At 50.5% G+C, this 19,993-nt stretch overlaps 1 protein-coding gene across 1 annotated transcript in view; it reads left to right on the forward strand.

Moving 5' to 3' along the window:
• Positions 1–13,573: 13,573 nt before the first annotated feature.
• Positions 13,574–19,993, forward strand: part of LOC137635548 (delta(3,5)-Delta(2,4)-dienoyl-CoA isomerase, mitochondrial-like) — a 31,645-nt gene continuing 25,225 nt past the window's right edge. Inside the window, exons 1-2 of the mRNA XM_068368020.1 lie at positions 13,574–13,760; positions 14,127–14,343. Of these exons, the coding sequence (XP_068224121.1) occupies positions 13,579–13,760; positions 14,127–14,343 (399 nt within the window). The 5' untranslated portion in view covers positions 13,574–13,578. The remainder of the gene's footprint in view (positions 13,761–14,126; positions 14,344–19,993) is intronic.

Here is a 19,993-nt window from a genome sequence, read left to right on the forward strand (position 1 = left end):
AGGTTTTTTCCCCAGAGAACTCTCCCTGCTTTCCTCATGGCCGCTCAGGTTCAGGCTTCCTCCTCCTTCGCCTTTTGGAGGTCTGGTCAACTCCGGTAGGCTCGGGTTCGACCTTCTTCAGCGCCGGGACAAGCTTCCGGATGCTTACCATGAGTGGGGGTTCATGGTATTTTGCTAGGAGCCTTCTCCTCTTCTTCTGCTTCAACGTCTGGAGTATCTAGCCATGATATTGAGTCAACGGCCTTACCACGTTGGAAACCCCGCTTCTCGTCCGTCCAGCGAGGTTAAGCTGGTCGGTACTTGGATGGGTGACCGCCTGGGGACGCCAGATTCTGTTGCCACCTCCTCCAAGCCTTCCCTTCAGTTGACTGTGGCAAGGCTGAGGGGAGTCGCAGTACCTGTTCTCAGTCAAGCAGAGCTTTCAGCCCTACCTTGGAACGTTTCCTGGTTCTCTTTTCCTCATTGACCCGTCTAAAGTTCTGAACGGTCGCCTCAGGATAAGTTCCCTGTGGGGCAGTCCAAGTTCCGGTGGTTTCAAAGCAACGATTAACCGGACTTTCTGGCCCCTATGGGACCAGCCGAACGAATAGACCTGCAATGGGGGTTGACTTATGGAACCTCTTGATGGGAGTGGATATTCTCGTCCATTCCCCACATTTTTTATGCTGTTTTCGGCCTCGTCAAAGAAAAGGGGGGGCGCATGTTCCGGTCCAGGCCTATGGTCAGGACCTGAAGGATGCCTTTCCATCATTCAGGCAGGCTTAGGAGCCGTAGTCTGGCCCCTCTACAGATCCTACAGCTCCTGCCGAGGCGCTCCGTGCGCGTCGACTTCATGGTTCTGGCGTGTTCTAACCAGCAGGAGACGCATTTTCACACCTTTGCATCTTGCAGTAGAGATACTGAGTTGATTTGAGATACTCTCAATACCACCATCGGCTCTCTCATTCCGGGCAGAGGAATGTTCTCTCTGACTATCCGAGCAGAGCCTCTAGAGAGAGTGTACCTGGGGGTCTTTGGCCTTGAGTAACCAGCAAGTCCTGGTCTGGGGGATCTGATCGCGACAGCTTGGAACCTCAAGCTTCCGCTATTCTTCCCCCCCAGTCTCAGACCCCGAGACTCTGGCAAGATGCATTCCGGTGATGGTGGGACAACATCGACGCCTGCGTCTTCCGTCCTTTGTTGTCTGTTGAGAATGGGTCTCAACAAGACCAGGTTGTCTGTCAACCTTTCAATGGCCCTGAGAGCTCCAATGGTACTATGCGCAGAACGGTTTCCGGACCCTCTGCTTCCCCTGACGGAACTTCCGGGAGAGCTTCTCCCACGGCACAGGCTACTCAAACAACCACACTGCAACATCTTTCACGAGCCGGGGCGTCGCTTCGGCTTCATGCCTGGAGACACTACGCCTCCTCCTCAAGAAGAGACAACCCGCTACAGTCGCGGGACGGAGGTCGCGTCATCTGCGATAGTCATCCGCAGGCGAAGTGGAGAGTCTTCGGTGGTTGGTGTCGTGGGAGATATACCTCTTCCCTTGAGGCCTCTTCTCCAGCAATAACGATCTTATTGCCTTTTGGCGGGAGGAAACTCCTTTCCGCTCTCGGCAATGAAGCCTGTCACTCAGCCTTTTCCTGATCTTCAGGGTGAAAGGAATAACTTTTTCCTTCCCGCTGGACCTTTCCTCGCTCATGCGAAGCTGCGAACGTCCCTGCCCTAGTCGGAGTGAGACCTCCAACTTGGAGCATGGCTCGGACTTTTTAGTCCCTTAAGAGATCTTCTCAAGACCCTTTACGTCAGGCCTCTGATCGTATTCCGTCTTGGGGCTCCTGCTCACTCTGGCCGCGGCCAGTGTGTAAGCAATCTTCTTGGTCTCGTACGACTCCGCCCTTTCTAAGGAATGGGGGAAGGCAACATTCAGGTTCGCTCCTGAGTTGTTGGCTAGACTCAGAATCTTGGGGTCCCGGCCCTTCGGTCCAATTCCTTCAAGATTTCGAGTCACCATTCTGTATCTGAGGTCCCAAAACCTTCTCCTTGCCAGTAAAGGAAGCAAGAGGTTAGCTTTGGGAACAGCTGCAGTTTGTCCTCAGTTGCAGCCGGGTTGGGAGCACAGGAAGGACACGGGAGAGTCACCAGTATACCTCTTCAGCTCGGACTCAAGGACATTCATCTCGACCTGAATCCAGACCCTCCCCCGTCACGTCGCCCTACAGCACGATGTTGGATACATCGCAACGTCCCTCGCCTTCGAGTAGTACTACTCTGTGACGCAGGTGCTACAAGCTGGAGTCTGGAAGCGTCTAATGACCTTCGCAGGCCGCTTCCTGCAGGGCGTTACCCACAGGAGTTTCGATACGTTTTCTATCGCTCTGTGGTGGCTACACAACAGCTGGTCTAACCTCAGGCTCCTTTTTGGACAGGTAGCAGAAGGTTGAGGGCATTGTTATCAGGTTTTAGTCTGCATGAACGAAAGAAGTATGCCTGGCCCTTACTTCTTTCTTCATCATCCCCTCTACGGGGAAGCAGCATCCTGGTCTCTGCATAGCTGACCTCGAACCTCTGCAGGTAAACCATGCTTCCTTGTGTTCCGAGTATTGAGTCAATACTGTCGCGTCCCCCATCCCCTGACGAGGTGGTATTGGGAACGTCCTAACCCAGAGTTCCTTCTGGAACTCCAGGTCAACTGCCTAGGACGGGTCACACTTCTTCCTTCACACACAAGCTTATGTAGGCCACACGGCTCCTTGCGGATCAAAGAACTTGTGAGGTGCAGGGACTCCTTTTCTCGAGCGCGACTCACTCGGATTCTGAGTCTCCGGGTAAAGCCAAAGCCAGTATGGCTGGGGACTTTCCACCCTACCTAAGGGGTAAGTCACCCAATGTAAATAGCGTGGTTTGTATTTCGGTTACGGAACAAATGACAAATTCGAAGATAATTTGTATTCAACCATACAAACCATAGCTATTTACACATATTTGCCCGCCAGCCCTGTCCCCCAAGACAAGTCCTACCTCTAAGTGAAAGTAAGCTTCACAGGTGTGTGAGGGGGGGAAGGGTAGCTAGCTACCACGCCGCTACCCCCCCGCTAACTAGCGGGGGGATAATACACCCCCGTTAAATTCTAATGGCTCGCTATTTCAGCTGCGCTAAAAGGTAAACCTAATGTAAATAGCTAAGGTTTGTATGGTTAGGAAAAATACAATTTATCTTCGAATTTGTCATTTTACAGGCCTTAGGTGACCTTAGCTCTTTGGGACCGTTGGTGTCGGCAGGGCAGGACGTCAGACCCGGAGTATAGGTAGTCATCTCCCAATATGTGGAGGCTGCCAGTAGCCTTTGAACATAGCGTTAATCTTGCTTAGTTATGTCATAACTACTGTATTGGGTCTTGGTTTGGGTTAGTTATATATGACTATTTATAATTGGTATATCTTTTTATTAATGATGGGTTTTTAGGTTTTAGTTACTATTGTTAGGTTATTAGACTGGTTTGACGACATAAGGGTTTAATGCCCTGACAGACTCACGCTTGCTCCCAACGTATGACAGTGAAGTGGGACTAGCAGCTTAGTCGCTAACTACTTTATGGCTCTCACCTCTCGGCATTTAGTTACACCTGTGCTTTTGCTGGTGTCATTGGGATGAATTTTTACAACCCCCCCACCCCTTTTTTTTTCCCCTGACACAAGACCAGATGGACTGACCCTGCAGTCACTCCTTGATCCTTAAGGTTCAGTTGGAATTTTCAGAACTTTAAGCAGGTTTAGTTTATTCTTGTTTAGAATAATTAACCCTTTCACCCCTAAAGGACGTACTGGTACGTTTCACAGAAGCCATCCCTTTACCCCCATGGACGTACCGGTACGTCCTTGCAAAAAAATGCTATAAAAATTAGTTTTTCATATTTTTTGATAATTTTTTGAGAAAATTCAGGCAGTTTCCAAGAGAATGAGACCAACCTGACCTCTCTATGACAAAAATTAAGGCTGTTAGAGCAATTTAAAAAAATATACTGCAAAAAGTGCTGGGAAAAAAATAATCCCTTGGGGGTTAAGGGTTGGAAATTTCCAAATACCCCGGGGGTAAAAGGGTTAACTTTGCGAGGGGTTCAGTTCCCTTTTTTGATGTCTCTAGTTGTTTTTAGATCCTCCTATTCTGTCCCGTAATACCTTCCTTATTGATATTGGAAGTTGGGCGAGATATATTACCCTGAAGTAATGTTTATTAACATGGAATTTATGTGATAGAAATAATAATAATAGTACCTACCTTGATGATTTATCTAGCCCCACCACTCTTCACCATAATCTGTCAGGCACAATCGATTTTCAAAAAGGGGGGGGGGGGCGGATAGTTCGAGGGGCAGTGTTCCCAACTGGGGACAGAATAGGAGGCAGCGTGGTTGCCAATATGGTTAAATTTTTGGGGTGTTTTTGGAAATTTAGGGCTAGATGAATTTATCCTAGTGAGTGTATTTTATGATAGCAATAGCATAGTTTTCAAAATTCTTTTATGTATCTAAGCTCTCATAAACTCTTCTTGTTTTTATCACAGAAATAATTAAAATCTAAAAAACAAATGTAATTGTATAAGCCACAGAAACTTGTGGTATAAAGTACAGTACTTAAGGTGCTATCGATCAACTTTGATATGACGAGGTATTACTGCATTGTCGAACAGAAGCACAAGCAAAGCCTTGGGACTGGTTTCCTTAGATTTTGGATTCCCCAATTAAGATTATCAATACTTGTCTCCCCTTTTCAAGGCTCATTGCCCCTTTATTGGTCAAGTCGTTACAGGTAGTTAACAAAATTGGATCATGGTATTCTATCCCTAAGTCAACTGATTAGAAGATAAACTGGGGACTGAATAGGAGGCAGCGTGGTTGCCAATATGGTTAATTGTTCCGTAACCGAAATACAAACCACGCTATTTACAAAGGGTATTACTTTTAGCGCAGCTGAAATGACGAGCCAATAGTTTTTAACGAGGGTTAATTACCCCCGCGCTAGTTAGCGGGGGGTGGGGAAGGGTAGCTTGCTACCCCTCCCCCCTCCACACACCGGTGACTTGCTTCACTTCACTTTTGGCTCGGCGGTGATCAGACGTGTCTGCTCATCGCCTTCGTGACAGCCTTTAATTTTCTGCTTTTTCTTTTCAGCGTGTGTGTTGGTTGGCAGTTGACCTTCAGTTATTTTCTTTACTATGCGTACATGCCCTGGAGTTGCCGGCCGTCCTTGTGGGACTTTCATGTCGGACGTTAATACGGATCCACACACCCTCTGCCCTCAATGTCGGGGCCGACGGTGTGACCAGGATAACATGTGCAGGGAGTGGTCTGCCTCCCAGTGGGAGAGGTTTGGCCGTCGGCGTAAGAAGAAGTCCAAGAGAGTCCGTTCTCCTCCGGGGTTAGCCTTGAAGGAGGAAGGTTCTTGGGACTCTTCTTCCGCCGCCCAAACCTCCTCCGAAGCTCCCCCTGGGCCGCCTCCTAAGGAGAGTCGTCCGAGTGGGAGCGCAGGCCCTTGTTCTGTTTCCCTACCTTCGGTGGGGGGAGAAGGCGTCGCCTCCTATAGCGAGGCGGTTCCCCCTCCTCCTCCGGGGGAGGTTATTAATAATGCCTTATCCAGTGATGATCTTTTACAGATTTGGTCGTCCCTGGGGCTTAAGGGCTTGCCCTCCAGGGTCGCTTTTATTGACCTTGTCTCGTTGGGGGCCGCTGTTAAGCAGTCGCCGGTGGTAGCAGAGGTAGACCCTCTGTCTATTGTCGACGTCGTGGTGACAGAGGCCTCCGACATGGCTGGGCCTTCCGCCGCAGGTGCTGTTGCTGGTGATGGTGCTCAAGGCTCTCCTCCTCCTTCCGTACATCCTTCGAAGGGGGAAGTGAGTCCTTCGGTCTCGACTGCTGCTCAGCTTCCTTCTGAGGGAAGTGTTTTGACGGAGACTCCCCTTCGGAGGACCGATGGTCCCGACGATCTCCCCCGAGGCCGCCTCCGCCGTAAGGCTCACCGCCCTCTACGCCACAAGGGCCTCCCTTCCCCTTACAGGGGGACTAAGAGACGCCTTTTTAGGTCTTCGTCCTCCGGGGGGGACTCTCCTCGTCAGCCTCAACCGACTGCTCCGCCCTCCTTGAACCTCTCTGCAGACCGCTCACCATCTCCCGGATCTTTGCCTTCTGGAGAACTCATCACCTGACGGGCAACGGTCCCTTCGGGGCTAAGGGATTCTTCCCTTACGCGAGCAGTGCTAGCGCACAAGCGCTCTCCTGCTCGCCAGCGCTCACCTGTTCGCCAGCGATCTCCTGCTCGCCAGCGCTCTCCTGCTCGTCGACGATCTCCTGCTCGCCCACGCTCACCTGCTCGTCGGCTCTCTCCTGATGTTCGCCCCCCTCGCCAGCTCTCTTCCGAGCGTCAGCGCTCATTTGAGGACCATTGCCCTGCGGTCTCTGACCACCCTTTAGTTCCTGCTGAACTCCCTGCTCACCATCTGCCTGGTCCTGTGGCTACGCAACATCGTGCTGCGCGTGTGTCAGAAACACATGTTCCCCAACGCGCCAGCGATCTTCCCGCTCCTGCTCGTGAACGCGCCGCACCACCTGTCCTCTCACAGGACACGCGTCGACCTTCTGCTTGCCAGCGATTCGCCAGCGATCACCAGCTCGCCAGCGATCACCTACGCGCCAGCGATTACCTCCTTGCCAGCGTTCACCTGCTTGCCAGCGCGCACAGACGATCTTAGTGTCGCCTATTCAACAGCGACAACTAACGCGCCGACGTTCGCCAACGCTCCTGAAGGAACATGGTTCGCCAGCTTCTAGCCCGCCATCGCGCGATCGCCCGCCTGCACATGCCGCTCGCCATCGCTCGCCATTGCACGATCGCCCTCCTGCGCATGCTGCTCGCCATCGCACGACCCTGCACGATCGTCCGCTTACGCATGCTGCTCCTCATCGCACAACCCTGAACGACCGCCCTCCTGCGGATGCTGATCACCATCGCACCCCATCACGCGATCATTCACCTGCGCATGCTGCTCGCCATCGCACAACCCTGAACGATCGCCCGCTTACGCATGCTGCTCCTCATCGCACAACCCTGAACGATCGCCCTCCTGCGGATGCTGATCACCATCGCACCCTATCACGCGATCATTCACCTGCGCATGCTGCTCGCCATCGCTTACCATTACGCGGTCATTCACCTGCGCATGCTGCTCACCATCGCACACCAGTGCGTCGACATACCACATCGCGCCATCGCCAACTTGAGCGACTGCACTCACCAGCTCGTCATCGATCGCCTGTGGATTTACATCGCCAGCGATCTTCCTCACCTACGCGGCAGCACGATCCCTCGCCGTCGCGCCAACGCTTGCGTTCGTCGCCTCGGACACGTGTTCATTTACCTGCCCACCCTCGCGCCCACTCGCCTGCGCGCCCGCGCGATCCCTCACCTGCACGCCCGCGCGATCGCTTACCTGCGCGCCCGCGCGACAGCTCGCCTGTGCGCCCGCGCGATCATCCACCTGCGCGCCCGCGCGTTCGTTCGCCCGCACTCCCGCGCGACCATTTGCCTTCGCGCGACCATTCGCCCTCGCGCGACCATCGTTCGCGGCGAATTCCACAGCCGGTGGTAGCAGCAGGGACGCGTGCTCCTAGACGGCACTCGGGATCACCTCCATCCAAGCACAGGTTGGTAGTGCAGGACGAAGACAGGTCAGTACAGCATTCTTCCCCACCATCTTTTCAGGCAGGTACCGTCTTGTCCACTCCAAAGGATCGCCCGATCCCTTTCTCTTTAGCGAGGATTTCGGACTCTGTGTCCTTGGAGCAGCAGACTTGGTTTGGTCCGCTGGCACGGGCGTTATTGAGGGTTATGAAACCAGCACTCGCCGGCCAGGGTGACAAACCAGCGGCTGTCTCTCCTACGCTGAAGAGAAAGAGAGGAGTGGATTTCGTGGTGACTTCCCCTAGGGCGAAGGCCTTTCCGTCCTCAGGTGAGTCCAGTGGGGCGGTAGTCTTCCCCTCGGCACCAGGGGGGGGGAGACTTCGCTTCAGGCAGGAGAATCGTCTCGTGAGGAAGGGGCCCCTCGAACCTCGTTGTTGGGATCCTGTATCCCTCCCAGGAGGGAACCCAAGGATTCCAAGACCGTCCCTAAATCCTCTGCAAGGATTCATCAGGAACCCACGACTACCCAGGGGAATGTCCACGTATCACCCCAGGAAGAGATTCCTGGGGCAGGAGACTTAGCTGCCAGCCCGCAGGGAGGAGAACAGCAAGAGTCCAAACATGCCTTCTGGCAGGTCCTAAGCCTGATAAGGACACTTAACAGACTTACGGATCCAGTCATCGCCCCCCGTGAAGGCAAAGACACGATTCTGGATGAAGTGTTTGACGTTCGGAAGGCCCTGAAGTCCAGTGCGGCTCTGCCCTGGTCTCGGGGTCTGAAGAGTGCCAGAGCTAGGGCCAACGCTCAGCTCGCGCTTCTTGCCTACTCCAGTCGTTCCACTGCCGGGAACAAGCTCATCCCTCCTCCTCGTCTTTAGCAGAGGAGGTATTTCGAGATCCTGGGTGAGCACAACCTCGCTCTTCCTCTCCATCACTCTGTGGAGGAGCTGGCGAAGGGAGTTCCCCTGGAGAAACTCTCTGCCCGGCAGGTGTCGTTCTCGGCGGCAGAGATCCTTAACCACGAGAAGGCCGCTAAGTGTGCCATGCAGGCCACTTCGTGGCTGGACTTCTGGCTAGGATCTCTGGGTATCCTATTGCGATCGGAGGACTTGTCCAAGGAGACCAATAGGAAGGCCCTAGAGACCTTCTTGCTCTCGGGCACCCTCTCCATCGAGTTTTTGGCGCACCAGGTTACCACCCTGTGGGCCAACTCGGTGTTGAAGCGTCGCGATGCTGTGTCCGAGAGATTCCATCCGAAGGTCCCCGCCGTAGATGTGTGTAGGCTCCGACATGCTTCCCTTCTGGGGGAGAGCCTGTTTGAGCCTCAAGACTTGGAGCGAACGGCTGAGAGGTGGAGGAAATCCTGCACGGACTCCCTCCTCCACAGGGCCCTTACAACTCGGCCCTATAAGCCTCCAGCCCCGCCACAACAGCAGCAACAGCCTCGTAAGGCTCCCAAGCAGGCACCGGCAGCTAAGAAAGTGGTGTCTAAGCCCCAGCCCTTTCCAGCCAAGGTCAAGAGGGGCGGTAAGTCCTCCAGGGGAGGCAAGACTCCTAGGGGTGGCGGCCGCAAGCCCTAGGGTTGGCAGTCCCCCTGCGTGTCCACCTGTGGGGGGATGCCTTCAGCGTTGCGTCCGCAGGTGGCAGCAACACGGGGCCGATGCTTGGACGGTCTCAGTGATCAGCCAAGGTTATCGCGTCCCGTTCACGTCATCTCAACCTCCCCTGACAGCGAATCCAGTGTCGTTGAGCTCCTATGCCATGGGATCGGCAAAGGGGCTGGCCCTTCAGGCCGAAGTCGAGACCATGTTCGAGAAGGGTGCTCTCCAGGAGGTCGTGGACGGCTCCCGAGGCTTCTTCAGTCGACTCTTTCTTGTAAAGAAGGCTACTGGAGGCTGGAGTCCCGTCATCGATCTCTCAGCTCTGAACAGGTTTGTCAAACAAACCCGGTTCAGCATGGAGACAGCAGACACGGTCAGACTTGCGGTGAGACCACAAGACTTCATGTGTACACTGGATCTAAAGGACGCGTACTTCCAGATCCCAATCCATCCATCTTCCAGGAAGTACCTGAGATTCTGCCTAGACAACAAGATCTACCAGTTCAAGGTGCTGTGTTTCGGTCTCTCCACAGCTCCTCAGGTGTTCACCAGAGTGTTCACCCTGATTTCATCTTGGGCGCACAGGAACGGCATTCGTCTCCTTCGTTACCTAGACGACTGGCTGATCCTAGCAGACTCGGAGTCGACCCTTCTTCGGCACCGAGACAGGCTTCTGGATCTTTGCCAGGATCTGGGGATCGTGGTAAACCTCGAGAAGTCCTCTCTGCAGCCGTCCCAACGACTGGTTTTTCTAGGCATGCTAATAGACACCAATCTCCACAAAGCCTTTCCATCAGACGACCGGATAGCAAGGCTGAGGAGGGTGGCGAAGCCTTTCCTCAGGCGAAAAGAACTCCCCGCCCAATCGTGGTTGCGTCTCTTAGGCCACCTATCCTCCCTGGCCCGTCTGGTTCCAAACAGCCGCCTCAGGATGAGATCCCTTCAATGGCGACTCAAGTCCCGGTGGAATCAAGGATCCGATTCCCCGGACATTCTGATCCCAATGGGGTCTCTGGAACAGACGGACTTGCGGTGGTGGCTGGCCGACGAGAACCTGCGGAAGGGAGTGAGTCATCTCGTCCTCCCCCCGGAATTGACTCTGTTTTCGGACGCGTCAAAAGAAGGGTGGGGGGCGCACGTTCTGAACCAGAGGGCCTCAGGCCTTTGGTCAGAATCAGAAAAGTGCCTACACGTCAACCTGCTAGAATTGAAGGCCGTCTTTCTGGCTCTTCAGCAGTTCCAACGGTCCCTGGCGGGTCACTCCGTGGTGGTGATGAGCGACAACACCACGGTAGTGGCTTATATCAACAAGCAGGGAGGCACTTTTTTGCAACAGCTATCCCATCTTGCAGTAGAGACTCTGAGGGGGACCGAAACCCACTCGATAACACTATCAGCTCGCTTCATTCCTGGCAAGAGGAATGTGCTCGCCGACAGTCTGAGCAGGGCTTCGCAGATAGTGATTACCGAGTGGTCTTTGGATCCTCAGATAGCCAACAAAGTCCTGACTTTGTGGGGTTCCCCGACGGTGGACTTGTTCGCGACAGCCTTGAACTTCAAGCTGCCCCTGTACTGCTCACCAGTCCCAGACCCCAAGGCACTCTGGCAAGATGCTTTCCAGCAACGGTGGGACAACATCGACGTGTACGCCTTCCCACTATTCTGTCTGATGAGAAGGGTGCTCAACAGGACCAGACTATCGGTCAACTGTTCCATGACTCTAGTAGCTCCGCTATGGCATCACGCGGAATGGTTTCCGGACCTTCTGCAACTCCTGACGGAACTCCCAAGGGAGCTTCCTCCACGACACGAGCTTCTCGGACAACCCCACTCCGGTGTTCCTCACAGGGCCGTAGCCTCGCTTCGGCTTCACGCCTGGAGACTATCCAGCGTCTCCTCGCGGAGAGAGGCTTTTCGCAACAGGTTGCGGAGAGAATGTCTCGGCACCTGTGAAGGTCCTCTGAGGGAGTCTACCAAGCGAAGTGGAGAGTCTTTTGTGGTTGGTGTCGTGGAAGGGGTATCTCTCCACTCGATGCCACTATTCCAGCAATAGCGGACTTCCTTGTGTATTTGCGAGAAGAAATGCGCCTTTTTGTCTCGGTGGTGAAAGGCTATCGCTCAGCCTTAAGCTTGGCCTTCAGATTGAAGGGCGTGGATATTTCTTCGTCGCTAGAACTCTCTTTACTCATACGTAGCTATGAGCTTACCTGCCCCCAGTCGGAAGTGAGACCCCCTCCTTGGAACGTGGTTCGAGTCCTCAGGTCGCTCAAGAGACCTCCCTTCAAGCCATTACGCCAGGCCTCCGATCGCCACCTGTCTTGGAAGACGGCTTTCCTACTCGCCTTGGCCTCGGCCAAGCGAGTTAGTGAACTTCATGGTCTCTCGTACGACATCGCCCATTCAAGGGGATGGGGGGAGGTAACGTTCAGGTTCGTCCCTGAGTTTGTGGCCAAGACTCAGAATCCTGGAGTGCCGGATCCTCGGTTCGACTCTTTCAGGATCGCGAGTCTCCGTTCTGTAACAAATGACCCAGACCAGCTGCTACTATGCCCAGTGAGGTGTCTGAGGTACTACTTGAAGAGAACGGCTGCAGTCCGTCCTCATGTGCGAGCTTTGTTTGTGAGCACAGGCAGGACAAAGAGGAGGGTCACCAGGAACACCATCTCAGCTTGGATTTGAAGGGTTATCCACCATGCCCTGAATCCTGACCCTCCTCCGTCACGTCGCCCTCGGGCCCACGATGTCAGGGGTATTGCTAAATCCCTGGCCTTCAAGAGAAACTTCTCTGTGACGCAGGTACTTCAAGCTGGGGTCTGGAAGCGTCAAACGACCTTCACAGCCCACTACCTGCAAGACGTGACCCACAGGAGCCTCGATACGTTCTCTATTGGCCCTGTGGTGGCTGCACAACAACTGGTCTATCCTCAGGCTCCTTTTTGGACAAGTAGAAGTATGTAGGTTGAGGGCGTATTTACCCGGTCTTAGTCTGCGTGAATGAAAGAGTATGTCTGACCCTTACTTCTTTCTTCATTCTCCCCTCTCTTGGGGAAGCAGCATCCTGGTCCTCGCATAGCTGACCTCGACCTCTGCAGGTAACCCATGCTTCTTTGTGCTCCTAGTATTATGCTTAATACTGTTGCGTCTCCCATACCCTGACGGGGTGGTATGGGGAACGTCCTATCCTAGAATTCCTATCTGAAGGTCTCAAGGTCAACTTCATAGGACGAGTCACACTCTCCTCCTCACATTGCTTATGTAGGCCACTCGTTCCTAGCGATGCTAGGAACCTGTGAGGTACAGGGGCTCCCTCTCGCTAGTGCTGCTCACTGAGGGATCGAGCCCCCGGGCAAGCTGAAGTCAGTAAGGCTGGGGACTTTCCACCCTTCCTAAGGGGTAAGTCACCCTTTGTAAATAGCGTGGTTTGTATTTCGGTTACGGAACAAGTGACAAATTCGAAGATAATTTGTATTTTTCCTAACCATACAAACCTTAGCTATTTACACACATGTGTCCGCCATCCCTGACCCCCAAGTCAAGTCCTACCTCTAAGTGAAGTGAAGCAAGTCACCGGTGTGTGGAGGGGGGAAGGGTAGCAAGCTACCCTTCCTCACCCCCCGCTAACTAGCGCGGGGGTAATTTACCCTCGTTAAAAACTATTGGCTCGTCATTTCAGCTGCGCTAAAAGTAATACCCTTTGTAAATAGCTAAGGTTTGTATGGTTAGGAAAAATACAAATTATCTTCGAATTTGTCATATTTTTGGGGTGTTTTTGGAAATTTAGGGCTAGATGAATTATCCTAGTGAGTGTATTTTATGATAGAAATAGCATAGTTTTCAAAATTCTTTTATGTATCTAAGCTTTCAAAAACTCTTCTTGTTTTTATCACTGAAATAATTAAAATCTAAAAAGCAAGTGTAATTGTATAAGCCACAGAAACATGTGGTATACAGTACAGTGGTTAGGGTGCTATCAATGAACTTTGATATGACGAGGTATTACTGCATTGTCGAACAGAAGCACAAGCAAAGCCTTGGGACTGGTTTCCTTAGATTTTGGATTCCCCAATTAAGATTATCAATACTTGTCTCCCCTTTTCAAGGCTCATTGCCCCTTTATTGGTCAAGTCGTTACAGGTAGTCAACAAAATTGGATCATGGTATTCTATCCCTAAGTCAACTGATTAGAAGATAAACTTCAAGTGAAATTGAAACTAAAATGGAAAATCTAAATACCAAAGAACTTTATGAAAGTTATTCATGTAGAGAAAAGCAGCATGAAAGCAGTATAACGGACATATTTATTTTTCCAGGTCTGACAATGATGAGCCAAGCACGGAGAGCTGTCCCCCGCCCGTCTGCCGTCGTTCGGGCAATGTGCTCGACTTCGAGCAAAGGCTACTCCTTTGAAACGCTGGCGGTGACGTCGCCGAGGGAGAACGTCTATCACGTGGAGATGAATCGGCCAGATAACCTGAATGCCATGAACTCGACCCTTTGGAAGTAGGTGTGGGGCGGTGGAGATGTTGAGTGGATACTGCTTACAGTGGGCCCTGTCCCTCAGCCTGTACTACATTGCCCTTTAGCCCTGTCCCACCAAACTTTATCTTTTTTTTTGTGGGTGTGTAAAAGTTTTAGTCTCTTATTAAACATGAAAAAGAAATGAAAAGTACTGTAAAATGGAGTACCTAATCTATGAAGAGACTTTTATCACAAACTAGAAACTGGTAAAATGTAGGTGAGGGGGGATGCCCTACTATTTCTCTCTCTCTCTCTCTCTCTCTCTCTCTCTCTCTCTCTCTCTCTCTCTCTCTCTCTCTCTCTCACACACAATTCAGTTCTCTTTATCTGATGATTTTCATTTTGCAGGGATATTGGCGCTTGCTTCAGCCAACTGGCTGTTGACCCCGATTGCAGGGCGGTGGTACTTAGCGGCTCGGGGCGGCTCTTCACAAGCGGTCTCGACATGTCCGACCTGGGAGACATGGTCGGTGTCGTCATGAGCGATGACGACGTGGCCCGGAAATGCCGCAAGCTCCTCGCCATAATTCAGGAATTCCAGGATTCGTTCACGATGATTGAGAAAGTAAGTGAGCCTTTGAATCGACGACGAGGTAGGTAACGGCAGGTTGGCGAGGGAGAGCCACCTACCTGGGGGGTGTGAGTCATGGGACTTTCTTCTTACTCAAGTTTGTTATAAATTTTTCCATACATGTAAAAGAAACCTGAGACCTCAAATAGGAGTGTGACCTCAGTTGCCCCGCCCACCTGACCTGTGGAACAATCTCTACTTTGACTTCGGCTGCAGTGGTGTACTGACACGTCTCTGCTTTGGTTGGTTAACGCTTTCTTGTTCATAGGTAAATACAAACCATCGCCCTTTATTATAGGGGATGATAAAAGTGTAACCTGAAACATAGCAGTTAAAAACAGGTAGTTAATTACCTGTCGGCAGCCGGGAGGCAATTGCCCCCCTGCCGGCTCACAGCTACAGTGATACCTCTGGATACGAAAGTTTCTGCTTACGAAAAATTCAGGATGCGAAAAGTGATTCGAAGATTTTTATGCCCCAGGATACGGATAAAATTTCAGGATACGAAAACCTTACAAGATCCCAACTCTTCGCCGAGAGTAATTTTAAAAAGCGCGCGCCGCCAGACTTTGAACTTGGGTAGACTCACTTACAGCCTCCCGCTCACCCATTGGTTATCTCCCTACTCAGACGCTAGCTGACGCCATAAGATCCTGCTCTCCTATTGGTCGGCAACTATCCCAGCTTGCCTACGCACGGGCGTTCATCTCTCTCTCTCTCTTTTCGTTCCGACCGCGGTATCGTTAACAGACATTGTGTTGTGTGCTTTCGCTTGTTTGACTTAGTGTTAATATACAGTACATTCGTACGCCACGTGTTATCGTTAATAAACATTCGTTACTGTGCACTGTACTGTATTAGTGTTTACTATACATAGACTGTATATAACGTTACGTAGTGTATTATATTACGTATTACTGTAGCCATGGGTCCCAAGAATGTTGCCGAAGGAAAGAAGAAGAAGACGATGCTCTCGATGGAGACAAAACTTGAAATCATTAAAAAGTACGAGTCTGGCATGCGTTTAAGTGCGATCGCCAAGGAGTATGGCCGGAATCCGTCTACGATAGGCACCATCCTGAAGCAGAAGGCGACCATCAAAGCAGCAACACCTTCTAAGGGCGTCACTATTTCCTCCAACAAGAGAACGCATGTGCATGACGAGATGGAGAGGCTGCTTCTTGTGTGGATCAAGGACAAAGAGATCTCAGGAGACACCATCACTGAGACTACAATTTGCCAGAAGGCCTCCGCCATTTTCGGTGATCTCGTGCGTGCTCAGGCCGAAGAAGGAGCAGGAGAAGGAACATCCCAACAGGAACCCCCAGAGTTTAAGGCTTCTCGTGGGTGGTTCGAGAAGTTCAAGAAAAGGACTGGCATCCATTCAGTGGTACGGCATGGGGAGGCAGCCAGCTCGGACACGAAGGCTGCCGAAGCCTTTGTTAAAACGTTCGACGAGTTGACTCTGCAGGAAGGCTACAGTTCGCAGCAAGTTTTCAATTGCGACGAAACTGGGCTTTTCTGGAAGAAAATGCCTCGTCGGACATTCATCACGGCGGAGGAGAAGAGGCTACCCGGACATAAGCCTATGAAGGACAGGCTTACCCTTGCTTTTTGTGCAAACGCCAGTGGGGACTGCAAGATAAAGCCCCTGCTGGTGTACCATTCAGAAAATCCCCGAGCCTTCAAAGCCCACAAAGTCATTAAGGAGAACCTTCCCGTGATGTGGAAGGCGAATGCAAAAGCCTGGGTAACGAGGCAACTGTTCATTGATTGGGTGAATGTCTGCTTCGGTCCGACTGTCCGAAAATATTTGGAAGAAAAGCGCCTCCCTATGAAATGTCTGCTGGTGTTGGACAATGCTCCAGCTCACCCTCCTGGCCTCGAGGAATATCTTCTGGCCGAGTATTCCTTCATAAAGGTCCTGTATCTACCGCCTAACACCACCCCTCTCCTCCAGCCCATGGACCAGCAAGTTATTTCTAATTTTAAAAAATTGTACACGAAGCATCTCTTCAAGAGATGTTTCCAAGTCACAGAGAGTACAAACCTCACTCTGCGTGAATTTTGGAAAGATCACTTCAACATCGTGATATGCCTCAAACTCATCGATCTCGCTTGGCAGGAAGTTTCGAGGTGTACCCTAAACTCATCTTGGAGGAAGCTGTGGCCTGATGCTGTCTCTGCACGAGACTTCGAGGGGTTCGGGAAGCCTGGAGGAGAAGCCGAGATCGTTGACGATCCTGAACCAATTCAGCAGTCTGAGGTGGCTGACATCGTACATCTTGGTACGTCCATGGGGCTGGAAGTTAGCGCGGAAGATATCGATGAACTTATTGAGGAGCACCACGATGAGTTGACGACGGATGACTTGAAGGAGTTGGAGACGATGCAAGTGAGTGATGTTCAAGAGCAGTTCTCTAGCGGTGATGAGGAGGATGTTGCACCTTTGAAAATGGCAGACATTAAGGAAATTCTTGCATGTTTCCATAAAATGGCAGACTACGTCGAAAAGGAACATCCAGAAAAAGTTTATACCAACCGTGCGCTTCAACACTGCAATGACGTTTGCCTAACGCATTTTAGAAATGTGTTGAAAAGTAGGCAGAAACAAGTTTCAATGGATAGTTTCTTATTAAAGAGGCCAGCGGTATTATTAGGCCAAGACGAAGGTGAAAGTAAAGAAAAGAAACAGAAAAAAGAGAGATGAAGAAGTAGAAGGTGAAAGTAAAGAAAAGAAACAGAAAAAAGAAAGTGATGAAGAAGTAGAAGAGATTTAGAAAATAAGAAAAACGTAAAGTTATAAAAAAGCAAAAAAAAAAAAATTCAATTTTAAGTTTTATGTTGCCGTTAAGTGTTAAAGTAATTTTTTTCTTTCATTTTATAGTTTTCCATACGTAATGTTAAGTGTTAATTATTTCTGCCATTTTTTTATTTCGTAAAGTTTAAGTGTTAATGTGTTAAGTGTGTAAATTACTGTACGTAGTCTGTCACTTGTTACGTTTTCTGCCTTATGCCATCCTCCTCTGCCGCGACTTCGCTATCGGACATCGTCTCAATCAAAAGGTAAGTTTCAACTTTTTTGCTACACTAATTAACTGTAACCTTTTTTTCAGAGTGTACAGGTATCAATCATTAATTTAGGTGTACGTACAGGTAACAATACACCTTCACTGATCTAAATGCTTTACGTACATACAGTACCGTAACTTTTATACAGTACGTACCGTAGTAAAGAAAACGGACCGTTTTCTTTGGGCTTGGGGGGGGGATAACTTGGCTATAACTACATTATTGAATAATCTCATAGTGGTTTCTGGAATGGATTAGGCTGTTTTTAACGGTTGTGTTAATTATTGAATGATAGAAATGGCTGCAATGCATGTTTATTACTACAGTTTAGCGTGTTTATGAAAGAAAAGGTGACTTTTTATAAGGCTTGGAACGGATTAGGCTATTTACATGTAAAACGCGACTCAGGATACGAAAATATCAGGATACGAAACCGCATCCTGAACGGATTAATTTCGTATCCTGAGGCATCACTGTACTCACTTTTGATTTCAGCTTAGGGAGAGTATAGACATACGCTCATGGTGTGGAACTTTTGGAAGATTTTTTTAATCTTTATTTTTGCTTTCTCTTTTCATGATTGCTTCTGTTTAGGTCTGGTATGCGGACGTGCCCAGGAGTATCGCCGAAGATCTTCGGTACTTTTATAAGTGGGGGTGAGATAGATCCTCATACAGTTGCTGGCCTTGCAGATGCCACAACTGTGCGGAGGACTCCCCTTGTGTTGAGTGTAGGGAATGTCTGCCTTCCGAGTGGGTGAAGTTTGACAGGAGGAAGATTAAAAGCCTAACAGGGATTCCTCACCTTCGAGGTCCTCCTCGAAATCAAAGAAATTCAGGCTTTCATTTTCTTCGCCTAGAACTTAACATTTTGACTTTTTTACTAGTCTCTTTTGGGCTACGACTCGATTAAGACTGGCAAGAGGGTGTAGGCGGCCCTAGTGAAACGGAGGATCCTCCTCCTCAGGAGGAGTCTGCTATTTCTCTTTCACAGAAGGCTTATCCTATTGGCTAGCGTTGGGCATTCAGGGATCCCTGTCGGAAGATAACCTTCAGTGGTTCCTGGATTCTAAATGACCTGCACCGGATATCATGCCTTTGCAAGAACAGCTGTTAGTTGTCCCCCTCCGGCAGCTTCTCGTTTGGTCCCTATCTCCATTACCATAGCCATTAGCTCTTGACCCCCAGATTGCCGTCATTACTCCGGGCTGCTCTTCGAAAGGTTTCTTTTCCGCAGTCGTAGGCACTTGCAATGGAAGTCATTGTAATGAACACCCTTCAAGCCACTTCCTGGTTTGATCACTGGTGTGGTGCAGTTGGTTACCTCTCAGACACGGAGGACTTAGTTAACCCGGGAAAGAAGCCTGTGTTGAAAGGTATTGTTTTGCGAGATGCCAGGACGGTCAAGTACTACATCTTATGCACCAGGCCACCGACCAGTGGACAAACCGAGTGCTAAAACGCTGTGAGTTCATGACTTCCAGGATGCATAAGCATATCGGTTGATGGGAGAAGCTGGATCTTCTAAACGCCTCCTTGAAGACGATCGTTTTTCCCTCCAGAGGACAACACAGCAACAACAAAGGACTGGAGACAGGGAATGCATGACTCGTAAATGCAGAGGGCTGTATTCCTATTTGGCACCACAGTCATCCACCTCAGGACAATTGAAGCAATAGGGTCAGTCCTCAGTCCTCAAAGAAAGGAGGTCTCCAGTCTCAACCCATCCTCGAGGAGCTCTCTCTGTCATTTCCCTCTCGTCAGTCCCAGGGACGCAGCCGAGGCAGGGGAAGAGGTAGGGGAAATCGTATGCACTAGGGGGGATGCCTACAAAGAATTGGAAACGGTGGTGGACTCTTCAGGGTTATCGCTCAAGGTACCTCCATCCATTCACCAGGTCTCCCCCCCCCTCTGATTCCTCCTCTGGCGTCAACATCATCTTACTGTTGGGGATCGGTAGACCATCTAGCCCTTCATCAAGAGATATCCAAGATGTAAGAGAAGAACGCCTTGCCTTGCGTGAGTTTGGCGATGGGTTACCCAGCTTCTTCAGTCAACTTTTGTGTATAAAAGGCATCTGGAGACGGGAACCTATCATTGATCTCTTGGCTTTGAACGAGTTCATCCATCAGACCACGTGTTGGATGGAAACACCAGTTATAGTTATCCTTTCTATAAGACCGTGGGACTTCCTGATAACATTGTACTTATAGGATGCCTACTTCCAGATACTGTATAAGTTTACCCATCGCCGCAGAAGTATCTTTGAGACATAGTCGACAGGAAAGTCTTCCAGTTCAAGGTCCCCTGCTTCGATCTGTCGATAGCTCTGCGGGTCTTCGCGAGGGTGTTCAAACTCATATCTTCCTGGACCCACATCAACAAGATCTGGTTTCTTTTGTACCTAGACAACTGATTGATTTTAGCAGAATCAAAAGAAATCTTCGACAATTATCAATATCTTGGGATTTTGATAAATCAAGAGAAGTCTGTCCTCATCTCACTCAGAGGCTGGTTTACTCAGGGATGGATCTAAATACTATTCAAGGGAAAGTTTTCCATCACAGGACAAG

The sequence above is a fragment of the Palaemon carinicauda genome, unplaced genomic scaffold (assembly GCF_036898095.1).
Source record: "Palaemon carinicauda isolate YSFRI2023 unplaced genomic scaffold, ASM3689809v2 scaffold14, whole genome shotgun sequence".
Taxonomy (NCBI): Eukaryota; Metazoa; Arthropoda; class Malacostraca; order Decapoda; family Palaemonidae; genus Palaemon; species Palaemon carinicauda.